Source organism: Talpa occidentalis, unplaced genomic scaffold (genome assembly GCF_014898055.3).
Source record: "Talpa occidentalis isolate TD23 unplaced genomic scaffold, MPIMG_talOcc4v2.1 talOcc4.8, whole genome shotgun sequence".
Classification (NCBI taxonomy): domain Eukaryota; kingdom Metazoa; phylum Chordata; class Mammalia; order Eulipotyphla; family Talpidae; genus Talpa; species Talpa occidentalis.
Window position 1 is genome coordinate 40,548,986 of NW_023605194.1, and position 17,929 is coordinate 40,566,914.

The 17,929-nt window shown below is 40.3% G+C and overlaps 1 protein-coding gene across 9 annotated transcripts in view; it reads right to left on the reverse strand.

The window, feature by feature from the left end:
• Positions 1–3,583: 3,583 nt before the first annotated feature.
• Positions 3,584–17,929, reverse strand: part of KAT6B (lysine acetyltransferase 6B) — a 177,028-nt gene continuing 162,682 nt past the window's right edge. For all 9 annotated transcript variants that reach the window (XM_054690181.1, XM_037495587.2, XM_037495584.2 and 6 more), the window contains 5 exons: positions 14,974–15,205; positions 14,502–14,661; positions 13,567–13,896; positions 11,256–11,547; positions 3,584–7,707 (listed from right to left, as the gene is read on the reverse strand). In XM_054690181.1, coding sequence (XP_054546156.1) covers positions 5,162–7,707; positions 11,256–11,547; positions 13,567–13,896; positions 14,502–14,661; positions 14,974–15,205 — 3,560 coding nt within the window. In that variant the 3' untranslated portion in view covers positions 3,584–5,161. The remainder of the gene's footprint in view (positions 7,708–11,255; positions 11,548–13,566; positions 13,897–14,501; positions 14,662–14,973; positions 15,206–17,929) is intronic.

Below are 17,929 nucleotides of genomic sequence, written 5' to 3' on the forward strand. Positions count from 1 at the left end.
AGTAGAAAAAAAATGCACATTGTACAACGTGGGAAAGAGGAACTGAAGTGGAGCAAAGGGTTGGGGAGAAATCTACATTAGACTGCATGGTTGAAGACCTCTGAGGACATGGGGTAAGGCAAGAGTTGAAGGAGCATACCTTCCAGAGAGGGAGGGAACACTCTAGGTTCAGCGATGGCACAGGCGAAGGGTGAGGAGCTGCAGGTGTTTTTCAGGAAACACACCCTAAGTGGTGTGTTTGAAGAACTGCCCATAGTGAAGCTGGAGCTTGTGGTTGAGGAGGTAAGTGGTAGGAGGGTAGAGACTAGATTTTATTCCACGAGCAACAAAAAGTTACTGATGGGTTTTAAGTAGGGAAATGATATGACCTATATTTTAAGAATATCACTCTGGAAAGAAAATAACTTGCTGTGGCTGAACTATGGAGAATGGATTTTAGAGAGTTAAAAAAGGAGGCCAGACAACCAGTAAGGAGGCTGTTGGAACCTTGACTGTAGAGAGGAGGGTGGCCTGAGCCAGGGCAGTGCCAGGGACTGGTTTTCAAGATTATTTTGGATTTATACTGGAGAACTGATAGGGTGTCCATTACAAAATAGTGATTTAGTTTCTTAGCGGTGCCTTCATACTGAGATGGGGTTGACTGGACAAAATTGGGGAGAGGGCTGGAGATCAGCAGTTGTATTCATGTCTGTAAGACACACAAAATGTGTCCCATATCATTTGACCTTGAATCTAGATTCAGAGGAATGTTTACAATCAGAGAGAATTCCGGATGTATCTATGGAGAGGTGGAATTTGAAGTCATCACACTGATGAGATGAGAAAAAAAGAGAGGAAGCCTCAGGCCTGTGAACATCAAGGTTTAGAACAAGGCCTGGGTAGAAGGAGATGCAGGAAATGGAATGAGAGGGGAGAAGGAAAACCAGGAGTGTGGCACTGGGGTCTGGCACAAGGCCTCAGGCCGTAACAGTACTTGTACTTTTATTATTCAGGTTGTAGACCAATGCTTGCATGTAACAACGAAATAACCTCTCTTTGTATAGCACTTAACGGTTTTTAGACCATCATGTATTCATTAACTAAGACTTTAGAGATGACAAGTTATGTCCCCTTCAAAGTATTCTAGGAAAAAGCTGCAATTCGGAGAGAAGTGGGTTTTGTTTCAGCTTACAAATTTCATTTCCGTTTAGGCAATTAAGTTAGCTTCTTCGAGATTCAATCTCCTCATCTGTAAATTAAGAAACTGTCCCATTTCCTGCAGCGCGAGCGTGTGGCTCACGTGGGAGGTCTGTGTGTGAAAACTCATTGTGATAATATTGAGTCATTATTTCTAAAATAGTATGTTAGTGAGGAAGGCTGATGCCTTCACAGATAGGTAGGCATCACTTGAGCTATTAAAAAGTAGAGATTGGCGGCCTCCCGGTGGCGCAGCGGTTGAGCGCTGGGTTACGAAGCTGCCGCGGCCTCTGCAGCGCCGGTTCGATTCCCGGCTGCTCCCCGGCCACCGGAGGAGGGTCCCACATGGCGCGCAGACCTCTCCTGCCGCCCCTGCCCCTCAGCAGTGTACTTCGGTCCTTCTGCCTGCTCTGCTCCCCGCTCTGCTCTGGTGAATTCTCTCACCCTCCCACGCTTCTGACTGTACCCAGTGCATGTATAAACAAAACAAAACAAACAAATAAATAAATAAAAAAACATGCCTCTATTTAAAAAAAAAAAAAAAAAATTTAAAAAAAAAAAAAAAAAAAAAAAAAAAAAAAGTAGAGATTGGCAACTGACAATCACTAGTTGACTCCTAAAGAGTAAATTAAAGTACACATTACTGGGTTTAAAGATGTGGCCTATTAATGAATATCAACCCAGTCTGGTAACTCAGTTTGTCATGATGAATCCAAGCTCCTGTTTTCCAGATCCTTGTTGTCACTTTGGGGTCTGAATTGACTTCTCTGGTGAGTGTGAGGAGCGTGTAAGATATTCTGAGGTCACTTAAGATCAGGTTTTCTCCTACAGTAAGCCTTCTGTTCTGTCAGTGAGTATTGGGATTTGGGGCCAGCAAAGAGGTATCTGGCCCCTAGGCAGCCTGTGATATACAAAGTGTTCCTAGTTCTGTTTTTGAGTCTGGCCTGGCCAGTCTGGGGAGGAAGTGGGACTTGTCCATTAGCTCCTTGGTGCACTGTGAGGCAGGCATCACACAAGCCATAGGGTATGATTACAAGCCACAGGAAGTGAAGAGCGGAGCTCAATCTCTGCAGAATCTTTGAATAAGAGGAAGAGAGCAAATATGTGAAGGTTTCAAGGTGAAGCCTATGGGAGGGTCTGTTACTTCTAGTTAATTAGCAGGCCCCCTCCCCACCTCCCAAGCTGGGGAGATTCTTTCCTCATCTGTAGACCCACTGGGCTGCTAGGCTCCTGGGCTGTTCCAGACCTGACGCAGCTGTTGATTCAAACAAACAGAATACTATCACTTCCCACTCTGATGGGGAATTAGTTTCCCATTCCTACCAGCACAGTACCATAAAGATGCTCTTCTTCCTGTTGTTGACCACAGCCCTTGCACAAGTATGGATTTCCTGGAACCTTCAGCCTACTGATATTCCCATACGGACCATGCAGTTCTGGAAGGAAGGGACCCAAAAGTTAAGATCTTGACACTAGGGCCTCCCTGGTGGTGCAGGGTTAAGTCTCAGCACACTGAAGCTATCAACAGCCACTTCAGTGTAAGTTCGATCCCCAGCCAGGGTGCTAACCCACATGGCACAGCAGACCTCTCCTGACCCACCCACTGCTCCCTCAGCAGTGTATTTCAGTAAATCTGCCTGTTCTGTTCCCCACTGTCTCTGGTGAATCCTTTCACACACCCCCTTCCACCCCTCTGGCCTACACCCCAGCTCTTATATGCATAAATAAATCTTAAAAAAAAAATATCTTGACGCTAAATCCAGATGTTTTGAGACTATGAGAAAAAAAATTAGGGTGAGAACCACTGGCATTCTTCCTCTTTGGGCCTTTGAATTCAGGTTGTATGTAACTATCCTGCCTTTTCAGTGTTTTATTCTGAGGCCACTGCAAGGTTCGTTTCTATGATCTGCATAACACCTGCTTTTTTGTGTGCTGAAAGTGGCAGAAAAGCAACATTTTTCTTTTTAAGAGGTATAAAGGCAGTGACTGGCTTCACAGAGTTGTGAGCACACAACTTGGAGAGCTAACTGGTCAGTTTCACCTGGCCAAGCATTTGCTATTAGGCTCATCGCTTGAATAATCAAATGCTTCAATCAATAGACAGAACTTTCTCCAACTACCATAAAATAATTTTGGTGAACTCACTTCTTATTTGGGTCTAAACTTAAGACTCCAGAGAAAACATCCACTCATTCATGACAGAAAAAAGCTTTCACACCTTTTCAAAGAAAATGGCTCTGTAAACATAATTCCAAACTGGGTGTTTTTTGGAGGTATTAATCTTTATAAAAATGAAGGTTGCTACTACTGTACTAGGCCCTTTGGGGTATTTATACAGACTGTACAAATGAGGCAACTGGATACTTGTATAGGATCCCTTTGTAAATGAAGATCAAAGTCAAAAAGAAAAAAACAAATTCACTTTATTTTAAAGACAATGATTGGCATACAGAAGGTATGCACTAGCATAAAATAAACTTTCATGAAAAGCATTAAAATCCATTATAAATTAATTTATTAAATAGGTATTTGGTATATGTGATGGTTTTATTAGATATTACTCTTATTTATTGCCATCCCCCTCCCCCAAAGTCAAAACAAATCAGAAAATCGCATAACTCCAATTTACACTAAATAATTTATTTTCCCAAAATGTGTATGTGTTCTGAGATGTGACACATGATACAGTTCAATTGGTCATTCTCTATCAATCATAATATGACAGGACACAAGAGGCTAAAAATGGCTCATCATAATTTATTTTATGTTAAAATGTACAGCTTTTTTTTTTTTGTTTTTGTTTTTGAAGTGACTGACTAAAAAGAGAACAGATAAATACAAGAGTGTCGCTGGCTCCTATTTTATACAAGGATTACGCCTCTCCTGCTTGGCCCTTACAGTCACCCTGTACAGGTACAAAGGCTACAAAAAAGGAAGCAATATAAACAGACACAAATAACTTTTTTGCTTTTTTACATGCGATTTGTAAGCTTAGTTTGAGCTATTCACAAGCTACTTCTCTATTTTTCCTTAAAAAATAACTCCGATATTTTATAAAGATAGAAAAATCTACAGATGGAATGAAAATGTAAAGTTAGAGGCATTTCCATAAAATAGCAACTTTACACCAAATTCACTATTTTTTTTAAATCCTGCCAAGTATTTGGACATATATGAAATGTTTCAAAACCTGACAGATAAACACTGAGATATGCTTCATTCAATAAACAGAAGTCTGCATTTATAAAACAGAAAGCTGCCTTTTTTCCCCAAAGAAATCTGTCACCAAAATGGAAAAGGGTCTCAACTTTACACCAAACATTTAGCAATAAAACCCTTTTGACTAACCAAATGGGAATAGCTTTTATAGCTCTTTACAGTTTTATAATTAACAAAAATATAGTTTTTTTTAAACCCTCAAATTAGGGCACCCTAATCAAGGCAAAAAACTTAAGAAATGGCTTACCGTTAGCACAACACTTGTACAGTACTACAAAATGCACTGTCACTAACAAAGACATTAGCGGCATGCTGAAGTGTCACCTTAAAAAAATATACAATAACTGAAATGCTAAAGGCATTTACATGGAGTGGACAGGGGAAAAAAAAAAAAGCTCTAAGTTCAGTATTAAAACAGATAATTTGGGGGTGGGGTGGGGTTTGATATCCACATTGTTTAAAGGAAGCAGGCACAACAAGTGGCTGCCTCCTAATTGTAGTCCAAAGAGAGGCCTTTCTTTGCAGAGAATTTCATATAAAAGTAACAGAAACAAAGGTACCAAAAAATAAAAAGGAAAAAAAGAAAAACAACTTGTATAAGGCTTTCTGCTGCATACAGCTTTTTTTTTTTTTAAAATAAATGGTGCCAACAAATGTTTTTGCATTCACACCAATTGCTGGTTTTGAAATCGTACTCTTCGAAGGTTATTTGTGCAGATCAATCCAATAGTGATGCCCAGGGGGGGTTTGTGACTGCCTGTGGTGCCTACCTTCTCATGTAGGACCCATTGAGAGATTGTTTGGACATGCCTGTGTTCATGTAGCCATGATGTCCAGGGGCTGTGTACATCATGTTACCATGGGGCGGGGTCTGCATTGGCTGCTGGGCATATGGCTGGGTTCCCATCATGCCCATCTGCATCTGCATAGGGTATTGGGGTGTTTGATTCATGTAGCCATGATTGCTGTGGTAGCCGCTATTCATCATTGGCTGGGACATGCTATACCCATTCATGGCATTGAGAGTGTTCATGTTCATGTTCACAGAGTTGACATTGTAAGCTGGGGCTGGCATCAGGTTCACACTCATGTTCATGCCTCTTTGCATGGTTAAAGTCCGTGCAGGACCCTGCATGGCTACAGTCTGGGAGCGCCCATAGATTTGCGACTGATGGGTGGCAGCGGCTGGTGACAGAGATGCCGATTTGGTTCTCATAGAGACGTGGCCTTTGCTGGCAATCTGGGTTTGCAGTCTTTGGCTGTGAGAGATGCCAATATTTGATGCAGCCATGTTCCGCTGCAAAAGGGGCGGTGGCAGATTCATCGGAGGAGGAGTCAGGTTGGGGGGTGGGGTCATGGTAGCTTGTGCTTGGGGTCCCCCAGGGACAGAGTGTGGAGACTGAGAAAGCTGAACAAGCCCTGTGTTACTTAATGGTGTGGACAAAGAGGCACTGTTTGCATAGGAAGTTACAGCAGCGGAATGGCTGTAAGGCAATGAATGATCAATAAGTGTATTCGTTAACTGCTGTAGTTTGGCAAGGCTGAATGTGGCTGATGGCTGTGGGTAATGCCCAGCCCCAAAATCACTTTGACCCATTCGTTCATACAGGCCAAGGTTAGCATTGCCGGTCTCAGGAATCTCAGCTAACTGCATTGGTGGGGTGAAGTTAGCAGCCATGCTACACTGAGCCAGCTGCTGGCTGCTGCTTGGAGGCCTCTCCACCACACAGCCTTGAGGAGACTTGACGCTGCAGGTTGGGGGAGAACTGATGCTGGTTTGCTGCAGCATGCTGCAGCTCCCACTGATGTTGGACATCTGCTGGGTGACAGCACAGCTGCTCTGTGTAAGATTGCTAGAGGTGAGGTTGCTATAGGAGCAGCTGTTCTGCGAAGATCCGTTTCCACAAATGCTGCCACCCATAGTAGAATCATAGCTGCTTGGGTTTTCGTAGTTCTCAGTAGTGCTCTCAATACTGCCGAGGTCACTAAATCCACTGTCTACAACTTGCTGTGAGTGATCTGAAACTGACGGGACGTCCATCATTGGACTGGTTTCCATATTCTGCAAAGATGGCACTGAGATGGCACTTTGATCTGGGCTGATTTGGGCATAGCTGTTTTCCAAGGCAGGGACACTTGGGCTACTGACGGAACGTACTGACTGGCCAGGATGGGAATGGACAGATGAAACTGGGCTACTGTGGTCTGACTGTTGGCAATCATCCAGAGTGGGGGCAATTTGTGGGCTTTGGTCTGCATGGGTGTAGTTCTGTAGGCTTCTACAGGCCTCTTGAGTTTCCGCACAATCCTGGAAAGTGTCATCCTGTTCACTGTTCTCCTGGGTCAAAGACTGAACTGCCTGGACTGTCTCAGAGTCGATTTCCATGGTTGCTGTGTTTCTCTCTTTGAACTCAGTATCTACTTCTTCATTGCTCTTTTGGTCCTGCTTCTGTGCCTGTTCGTCTGGGGATTCCTCATCAGATTCAGGTGCAGTTTCAGTGTCTCTAGCAAGCTCCTTGGGTTCACTGTCACATGAAGCTGCAAGGTCAACACTGCAGTCCATTAAGACCTCTGGGTTTGAACGACCTGGCTGGACACTAAGGTCTAAAAAAGCCTCCTGGTTCTCTAGTACTTCCTTGAAGACTTCTCTTGGGCACTCTTCCTTCTCCACTTCGGAAGACTCCATGTGACTGTCGTCTTCATCATCTGCGTCATGACCCTCATTGTGAGATGGTTCTTCGTCTTCCTCCTCCTCCTCCTCCTCATGATCATCTGAACGCACAGGGTCTTCTGTGTCAATGCAGGTTTCTGGTTCCTCTTTTTCCTGGTGTTTAGCACCACTTGGGTCTTTTTCTACATTTCCTTCTTCCTCTTCCTCCTCCTCCTCCTCCTCCTCTTCTTCTTCCTCCTCCTCCTCCTCCTCCTCTGGTTTGATTAGATCGTCTTCTGGTTTTTCACCTGGGGATTTATTTGGACTTATAGGTGCACATGCTTCTTCCTGTCTGTTTTCGTCCTGAGGCAGCAGGGGTTCCATGGCTTCCTTGACCTCCTCCTCAATCCTGGTGGGAGTGGGGCTGGGTTTGTCTTCAAGAGTCTCTTTCTGTTCTTCCACTGCTACCTGCTCATCAGGTTCCATGGGTGTTTCTGGCGGGGTATACAGGTTTAGTTTAAATCCAGTCTTCCTCTCTTTGTTTGGCCTCCACTTAGATAGACCACGCTTTGTTCCTTTTGGCCATACTTGTTTGCACTTTAGAGGTTCAGGATTGTCTCTACTGCCTTCTTTCAAGTTATCTGCATCATCATCCATATTGTCTTAGAAGGGAGACAGAGAAAAAGGGAGGAAGAAAAACAATGTCTTAGAAAGCATAATCATGAACAATTTGAATTCATTGCTCTAAATTAATTAGCAAACACTGCTTTCAATTTAGCATTTTAAGAGCTTATGGCAAAGATATAATCAAGACTAATGTATAACTATATTTGGTATAAAACAAGAAAATAACCTAGTCCTGGGAAAATAATATATGTGCTCCTCTCTCTCTCTCAATAGAAAGTTATACCTTTAATAGAAAGCACATGGATAATAAACTTAAGAGATCAACAAATAAGACATTCTCTGATGTAAAACCTGGAATTGAATAATGTAAAAAAAAATCAAATTGAACACTTACAAATTAGGAAACATAGGGGAAAGTGGTTAATGCTAGATTATATCTGGATCACCTTTATTCAGAAATGAATCGATGTCTGACTTGGATATCTAATCTGAAATAGTAAACTTCTGTTTGTTGATATTTACTAGATTTAAATGATTGCAGGTGATATTATTTACTTTGATTGAAATGCCCTTTCTGGCAAAAAAATAAACTACATACAAATGCATAAATAACTAAATACCCAAAATACAAAGGCAACTTTAATCTACCACAGGATCATCATTTTTGCATGTGACAAACTACAATAATTTACCATGAAATTACTTCAACATTTAAAATACAGAAATTCTCCATAAAATACATCAAAGAAAACATGTGTAATTGCTCTGAGACATCAGTCTTAGAAAATTGTTTGGGGGACTCCAACAGCAAGGTTGAAAAAAAAAAAAAAAAGGAAATATAAACAAACGGGACTACATCAAATTAAAAACTTCCATTCAGTGGAAGAAATTTGCATCAAACTGAAAAGACATCTTGCTGAATGGGAGAAGATATTCACGCATCATACATCTGACACAGGGTTAATATCCAACTCATGAAACTCAACAATAAAACAAACAATCCAATTAAAAACAGGCAGAAGATATGAATAGACATTTCTCCAAAGAAGACACACGAATGGCCATTAGGCACATGAAAAAATGCTCATCATAATGTATTATTAAGAAAATGCATATTAAAAAAAATAGTGAGAGATCACCTCACACCTGTGACAATGGCTATTATCCAAAAGAGAAGAAACAAGTGGAGAGGATGTGGAGAAGGGAACCCTTATATACTGTTGGCAGGAATGTAAACTGATGCAGTCATTATGAAAAGCAATATGGAGATTCCTTAAAAAATAAAATAATAGAAATTCCATACGATCCAGTTATCCCATTTTTGGGGATTTACCTGTAAAATACAAAAATACTAATTCGAAGAGATTTATGCAGCCCTCCACCACCCTGGGTTTACTGCAGCATAATTTACAATAGCTAAGAGCTTTAAACAACCTAAATGCCCATCCCATTGGATTATGAATGTATAAGGTATTTATACACAATAGAGTACTATTCAGCTATTAAAAAAAAAAACCGCTGCCTTTTGCAACAACACAGATGGACTTAGAAGGAATTATACTTAGTGAAATAAGCCATAGAAAGAAAGACAAATACCGTATGATTTCACTTATATGTGGTGTATAGAGAAAACAAACAGATGAACTAAATAAACCAAAATTGAACTTTGGACTATAAGACCAATTAGTGGTTACCAAAAGGGAAGGGGAAGAAGAGCGGGGAAATGGGGACAAATGGGACAATTTTATGGTGAAGGATAGTATTGAAATTTTAGTGGTTAAGTTAATGCAGTATATATATACGTTGATTTTCAACACTGAAACTTATATAATGCAATATTATTCAATAAAAATAAAGGAATATAGGTCTTTTTATCATTAATTCTATGTTGCATTCTAGATCAATTTACCACTCAATGTAAGGTTCAAATATTAAACAAGAAACAAACCATAGTTGTTAAGGTTTAGTCCGTCCAATCTTATTTTTACTATACCTGTGTGTATGCATAGATTTAAATATACATAAATATAAGTAAACAAATGTATGAATGAATGAATACAAATGAAAAAACATTAAGTCTTTTTAAGATCTTTAGAAAATTAAAGACTCCAATGAACTCTTGAAGCAGTCAACTTAAAGGAGAAGCACTACTTTGGAGAACAAAAATATGATCTAACATTGATGTGGAACAGAGATCCTTTTTGCCAAATGGAGTTATTTTCTAATCCGATCAGTGTGGGCAGGGTAAGCTCTTACTTAGTTCATTATGCAATAAAAGGATTATACATAAACTACATGTATTTTACTCACATTGGCCAGCTGAAAAGAACGTGTATGGGGTACAGACTGATTTCTTCAGAAATGCAAAGTATAATACCCAGTTAACAGTCAAATCAAGATGTTCAAATGGTTTTTATCTAGTCACACAAATAATAGCCATGAGGATGCCCCTGGATTCCACATTCTTATTCTGCACACTGTGGGACCTACCAGCTTTTGTAGAAATATCTAAGAAGATGAGTTTTCTGGTAACTATTTTCTTAAGACAAGATCCTAAAAGGAATCGGGTATATTAGGCTCCTAAAAAGACTCCCAAGAAGTGGAAATAAGGCTCAATTTTCATACATAAAAAATGATGTCTTGGAGTAGTTTGTTACAATTGTTTAAAAAAAATTAAGAACAAGGCTGAGCTTCTCTATACCCAGGTTAAAATGTTATTCTCTCAGCAGTATATACAGTAACATCATTCCTGTTAATTAAGAAAGTCAAGAAGATGCTTGCTCATTCTTAAAACTGACTGAAAAGCAAGAGAGACAACTTATGGTTCTCAGGGAAATGAGTAGGCCTGTTCCCTAGGTTGCTGAAATAAAGTTTTTGAATAGTTAATTTCATCAGTAGAGAGCCTGTCCCATAAATCTTTAGGCGTTAGAAGCACAAGTTCCCAAGCCAAGAAGCAAGGGATGGTTACTTTTAAACAGGCATCAAAAATAATTCACTGGTGTATTTTTCAGAGGGTGTGGTGGGACGGCCCTGCCAAAAGCAAACTAGAAAATAGTAATTTTAAAAGGAAAAACATTACCTTATTCTATATTATCAAAACTAATACTGATGGTGTGGGAAAATTTAAGTGACTCTTGGTAAACAGTATGTCCTAAAGTATCACTGACGTACCATTAATTTAGTAACACTTGATTTTTTGAGGAAAAAAGAAACTACCACATTGATAATAATATCTGCGCTGATTTCTGAAATACCAAATGTGAAAAAAGTATCTATCAGAATTAAGGAAATCAATGATTCTTATGAACAGACTTCTAAGTTTTAGAGGATAAGCCAATCTCTGCAAAGTGAGATGAACCCAACAAGAGGAATATTCTGATATTTTGACAAGTTAGAAGTTGTTTCAACATAAAATCCAATTCCAGGAAGAAGGGATAGAACTGTTTATGAATGAGAAAGGATAGGGGGCAGGTAAAACCTCAAAGATGCCTTTGGACATAATACTAGCAGCCTGCTTTTGAGAACTAGGCACTAAAATACAGATATTTAACAAGGGTAAGAATTTTATAATTCCTCCACTTACTTCTACAAGAATCTGAATTCTTAAAGCAATGATTGTCTTTCCCTTCCTCGTCCTCTGTTTGCCGTTTCTTCCCAGGCTGATGTTGGAATGCTTTTCTCAGGATTGGCTTCCCACCATCTTCCTCCACTTCAATCTCACAGGTAGGTTCCAGCTGTGGCATTGGCCTCTCTTCATCTGAGTTGTCAAAGGGCTCATTCAGCACTTCTGTAGTCTCAGAAATGGTCTCAGTTGTAACACTGCTATTGATCCTCCTGCGTTTACGACCCCTTTTCTTCTTTAGTACAAAAGGCCTCTGAAATTAATTCCAAACATAATAATACATAAGAGCTCATGAGCAATTAAATGGTTGAGCCAATATGCAGCAAACATGTACTGAACGGGAGTCTGAGAATCGTACATGTGAAGACTTCTGTAACGCCTTTGTACTTAACCTTCCATTTGATGTTTTACATCTCTCTTGGGCTCCAACTACACAGGAAAGTGTTTTCCAAATAAAACAGTTGTTTGCACAAGCAGATGCTTTGAGAGGGAACATTTTAGCAGCTTAACTATAGATTTTAAAAACTTGGTTTTGCTTTTCTAGCATATATTTCCTCCCAAATGGTACTTGCTAGCTTTAATAGTCTGTGCACTATATATATATATATATACACACACACACACACACACACACACATATATATATATTAAGCCTATGGACACCAATGTTTCTATAACGTTGCTATAATTAATTAGTGGGGGCACTCACTTAATACCTGACAGGCATTAAGCAGGTGTTCAAGGAGCATCTATTATGTACAAAGCACTGTGGGAAATTTGATGGTGTACAGGATTAGCCGACTTGTGCCCCATTTTATGGGACTTCAGGAACTATGAAAAGTAAAAAAGGAAAAGGTATTTGAAGAAAGGATTACTGTTTTTTGAAATGTTAACAGTCAGGTATTAGTGGCTGCAGGGAGTTAAGCAACTGATATTTTGCAATACATTTTAATATAGAGAGCATCTAAAAACTTAAAACATTATTTTTCCCAAGTAAGAAGTACTTAATGAAACAAAATTCAATACAGGAATAATAGGAAGATTTGCTAAAATGTAGCCTGTCAATAACAGGCCCCCAAGCTTGAAAATACACTACAAAGACAGTTTAATATGCTTGGTTAAAACTTTAACTGTGGGTAAACTGTCCAAGAATGACCATCTTACATTTTATACTCCCTGAATGTACACCAAAGTATAATTTAACATTTGTGGTTCTTAATTCTCAATCTACCTGCCCTCTCTAGTGCACTTGAATTTTCCCAAACATAAGTACAGCCATAAAAAGAACTGGTTTTCTTTAGGTTGAGTCCATTTACATATGATGATAGACTGTATCATGCCTTGATGAGTCTGGTTTTTGATGTTTTTAAAAACAAATGCCTTTGTTTAGACTTATTTATAAGTCTAAAGTCCACTTTATGCTACTTCCTTTTATGCATCTCCATAGCTGCCCTTCCACTAATAGATTGACGGGCTTAGAATAAAGTACATGGAGCTGGGAATTAGAACAGCAGGTTCTTTGAACAGCAGGTATGTGTCTACCACATAGGCTGGCCTGGGGCAGAGCCTTAACTTGACGATCTTGATAAGTCTGGCTGTGCTAACAAATACAGTGTCTACATCACAGCTAGGTACTAAAGACAAATATCAGAGAATGAACAAGTACCTAAATACAAAATCATTTACCTGCCATACAAGTTTTGAGATACCACCAAGCTACTAAGATATGAGAAAATTAGGCAAAGTATAGTTGGCCACACATGCAAAACATCAGCATCAAAATGAAGAGCCTGAAATACCTCTGAACAACTCTAGAAAGAGAAAAGGAAATAGCATCAGGAGGGCTGGGTCTGGAGTCCAAGGGCTCATCTGGTTCTGGCTCCACCTCTGATGACCTGTGTGACCTTACACAAGTCTCCCCAGCCTCTCTAGATCTTGGTATTTTTATCAACAATTGCTGAAGGGTGGTTTAAGTGCTCTCCAGGGTCCTTTTCTGTTCCCACATCCTGATTTAACTCTAGTCCCACAAACCAGCAGGTGGCAGTAACTACTAGAGCAGGCCTGTCCCTGCTTTCCTGTCACAGCACTAACCAACCTCAGAGAGTAAACAAAATCAAGACTGTATGACAAATAATGATTATATATCATCAGTGGAACCGGATACAAAGAAACTACATCTAGAGAACAAAGAGTGAAACAAGTATTAATAGAATGTTTGCAATGACAAGTCAGATTTGACTGGCAGTGACTCATAGACTGAAAATCTACATACCTTTCTCTTGATGGCAACTGACTGTGGTTTAGTCAGTCTTGGGGGAGAATTTTGAATGTTTTCTTCCTCCTCCTCTTCTTCCTCCTCTTCTTCTTCCTCCTCCTCCTCTTCCTCCTCCTCTTCCTCTTCCTCCTCTTCCTCTTCGCTGCTCTCTTTAGACAGCTCCATCAGCTGCCCACGGTCCCCTGCCACTGGTCGGCTCTCCGGGGAATGTAAATACTTATTTTTCGATTGTACTTTTGCAGGTGATTGCCTACTGTTAGCTCTAGATGACAGGATTTCTTGCTCCTCCTTTTCCCAGCAGCTAGCTTGTTCCATTAACCGCTCAGCCTAAGGGGGGAAGGCGAAAAGTGGTGGGCCAGTGAGAGAGGGCAGTTCCATAGCCAGAGCCTCTAAGGATCAAAGGCAAAGGATCTCTAAGTCGTTTCTGATCAGGACAGGCAGCCAGCCAAGCAACATCCCAACTATATCATCTCAGGACTCCTTTGCATTAGTTAGGATAACAAATCAAAGAAGATTGGGTTTCATGGAATATTTAGCAGTATTAATGATGCAGTGAATTGATTCGAGTCCTTTATCACTACATTACATGCTCACTGGCATGGAGCACTTTAAGCAAGTTCATAAACACAAAGAATCGATTGACATTGTAGCCTCCAAGCTCAGCATCAAATTTGATCTGATTACATGCTGTCAGTAGTGAAAAATGCTGCTTTGTGATCAATGCTAAATGTTTCATTTATCATACTCAATTCAATAAAATGAAATTATCATGTCTTACCATGCAACCTCAGTTAGGATAAATTAGTGCCATATCATTTCACAAGCTCTCTCTACATAACCGAGCTTTTGACAATCATGTTAATGATTTTCTTAGCTTAAGAAGGCTACAAGATTAAAGTTCTACAACTGAGGCTGTTGAAGTCAATTATTACCTCTTTTTCAGCTTCTCGCTCTTCTTCAGAAACTGCAGCATTAGAAATTAAAATTGGGGTCCACCTCAGACTCTCTGGATCAAGCTCATTGGTCCGGGAACAGTTTTTCAGTTTTTCCATGTGACCCAATATCAACTTTTCCCTTCTAATGATGACAAATCTGTAATGTGATGAGGCAGAATAAAGTGCAATCAAGAGCTGAAATTTCATTTCACCTCCACTTACTGACATATGCTACCACTAATATCACCTGGGTTAGGAAAAATCAGAATGCCCATCAATGAAGTATAGCAAATTGAAATTTGAAATCATCGAAGAGTTATTCTATGTTTTCTTTTTAGGAGAAAGGTTTTGATAATGCCATTGGGGAACCTCTTATCTGTCACCGCAACAAACTGCCTAAATACAGGGACATTTTCTGGCGTGAGATGCCTGAGAGGCAGCCGGAGTTACGTAGGGCACCAGTACTCACCTGCCATCTCTCTTGTCAATCATGTGGAGATGCTGCAGAGTTGTGGCGATGTCATGTGGGCACATGCCTGTAGCTCTGCTGATCGCCTTGATGCTGATGTGTCTCTCATGGTGGTGGTAGAGATATTCCAAGATGACGCTCTTCCAATAGGCCAAGTAGGAGAGACGGCCCAGATCAGAAAGTGGCTTTTCAGGAGACCCTGCCTGGCCTTCTCGTCTAGAAAGCAAATAGCCTAGGGCAGAAAAAGCAGAATCTCACTACAGTGTTTTCAGATATTGGAACCAGGGCCACTAGAAATAATATAAGCAGCAACAAGGTAAACACCACATCAAATAAGTGCATTAATTTGATGTATGTAGACTCTTTCCAGTTAAGAATGATTTGATCTCCATGGAGTTAATGTTTCCAAATCCTTTACAGTGGCACTGCATGTCAATTTGCATAGCTAGTGGCAGCATTCCAAATATACGTCATGACTTATTTAACAAAGCTAAGGTTGAAGACTTAACTTTTGATAAGTTTCAACATCCATGTCTCTGCAGTTTCATGAATTTTTCAAAAACTAAATGTCAGCCACTTACTCAACAATCTTGTTCAGGGACCACCCCAAACATTAATGGGCAAGTTGTTTTCCACAGGAAAGGACCTAATGACCCTTTGACAGCTGGGTCTTAATAAAAGAGAAGGGGCTATGTTGACTCAGATTCTATATTGCTTGTTACATTTAACGAGCACGCTGATCTGAAGCTTTATTTTGGTACTAATAAAAGAAAGGCTTTTAAGTCAACTGCTGCATTTCACATCACTTCCACTAGCTCCATTTTCACCTCTTTCATGGAAATTAATTTATAATCTAACCCCAGTTAGACTGCTCCTACAAATAAAAAACAAAACAAAAAACCAACCTCCTTAAAACTGTCTCATGTATACTCAGAAAATCTCTGAGCAGGGTAAGTTCTTGAATGTGCAGTCTGCAGTATTACTGTGAAGGTTCCTTGGCAAAGGAACTTTAAAATGAGAAAAACTTTAAATCCACTTGAAGGTAATGAATGAAAGCTGGCGGCTGTCTCCGTAATTAAGAGCCACTTACAGAGTAGAGAAAAAAATGCCATAAACTAATGATGTCTACCTAGCTCTAATTATCTATTTCAACAGCCTCACCTTCATGAACTTTCTAAATTTAAACAAACATCAACCACATACAGTAGGTGGCAGCAATTACAAAATCATGCTGCTCTGTAAGCCATCCAAATCTTCAGCACTTTTTTTCTTTATCTACATTTCTAAAATGGCTGCATTCTCAAGAATTTTCTCATTTTTTTTTTTCCATTACAAGGAGAAACCAATGCTTTCCATGCATGTTCCTGCCTCTCAAAATCACAGTAACAGCGCAGCAGATCTATAGGACAGGAAATCCAACCTGGACCCTCGAGGGGTATAACCATTTTGCATTTGCATGGTTTTAATCTGAATGTCATAATAAAAAATAGGCCTTTATTTTACTTTAGGTTTTGCTGAAGTCTTCTGACTTCTTTCTTTAACTCAAGTGTAAGTGCAAAGTATTTGATTGAAAACAAACAAGCACACAAATTTTTTTCAGTCAAACCACTATTGTCATGTCATTCAGCTGCACACAGAGGCTTACGAGAGCAGTGTGTCAGGAAAGCTAACAGTGATGGCCACTGTGCTGAATCTATCCTATATCGTGACCTGTGAATATGGAGACGAGCTCTCTGTCGCCAGAGTACAAAGGATACCCAAACCTCAGAACACAGATAATTGGCACATCCGTCACCTGCCTCCTGAGAGCTTGGCACATGCTGTGAAATTTACTCAGTTGGCTAGAGATCTCAGCTTTGCACTCCTGGAGGGTAGAGAACCATAATACCGTGGATATGGAACTAGCCCTCTTTTGTCCATGAGATCCCACAATTAAAAGTTCCCTGTGGTGACTGTCAAATTCTCTAGCCCCTCACTGGTTTTTATCTGAGCCCCATAGCTGGGGATAGAAAGCACACACCTCCCCCCTGACCCCAAGCCTAACAGAAAGATTGCTGTACAACCAGAAAGTGGTGAGAAGGTGGTAACTTCCCCACCTTATGTCCCCCGCTACTATGAACCACCTCATCCAGGAAGCACATGTATTTCTTTGTTCTGTCTTCTCTCACAATCCTTACTTTAGACTAAGAAACAGCAGCCAGAATCCACACAAAAACATATTTTATCCAGCTATTCGTGTTTTCACACCCTGAAGTAGTACACATACAACTTAGCAGGGTCCAAGCCTAAACTGGGCACGCAATTGGAGCTAGCAGGCGACTTGGGGCCTGTGGAGAGCATTTAGGCACAAACCTTTTAGCACCTGCTTCTCTCACCATGTGAAGTGGCTGTGTCCTGGGCCACTCCCTTGGACACAGTATGTAGCCTGTGGTCGACATTACCACGGAAGAGTCCTGGGGCCCAAGGGAGGCAGCAGCGGGGCAATCCACCCTGAAGTGCCGCAATACACAAAGCCATTGACTTGCATAGAAAATACCTCTGAACTGTGCTTGTGAAAGCTACACTGTAGGAAAGCTGCCAACACCTGCCTAGAAGTGATGTTTTCCTGAGTTATGGGCAGAAAAACTGCAAACCAAATCTCCAACCAGAAAACCCTGAGCAGATTTTCTGGGATGATGTGCACCAACATTATAGATGACACAATGCCACTGTCCAAAGGGATTACTGAATCATTTTTCCTTCTCTTCTCAAGGGAGAAATTTTTGTTTTAAATGGAATCCATCTGGATAACAAAAATGACGAAGATTAAATTTTTGATTCCTTACTAGTTAAATGAAATCACTTTTAAAATACAAGGCTTAGGAGAAAAAGTTGTGTCACGTCTACTCCATTTCTGCACAAGGTTGCTGTAATATATAATTTAAATTTTACCTGCACTAGAGCACTTTCCCTCAAA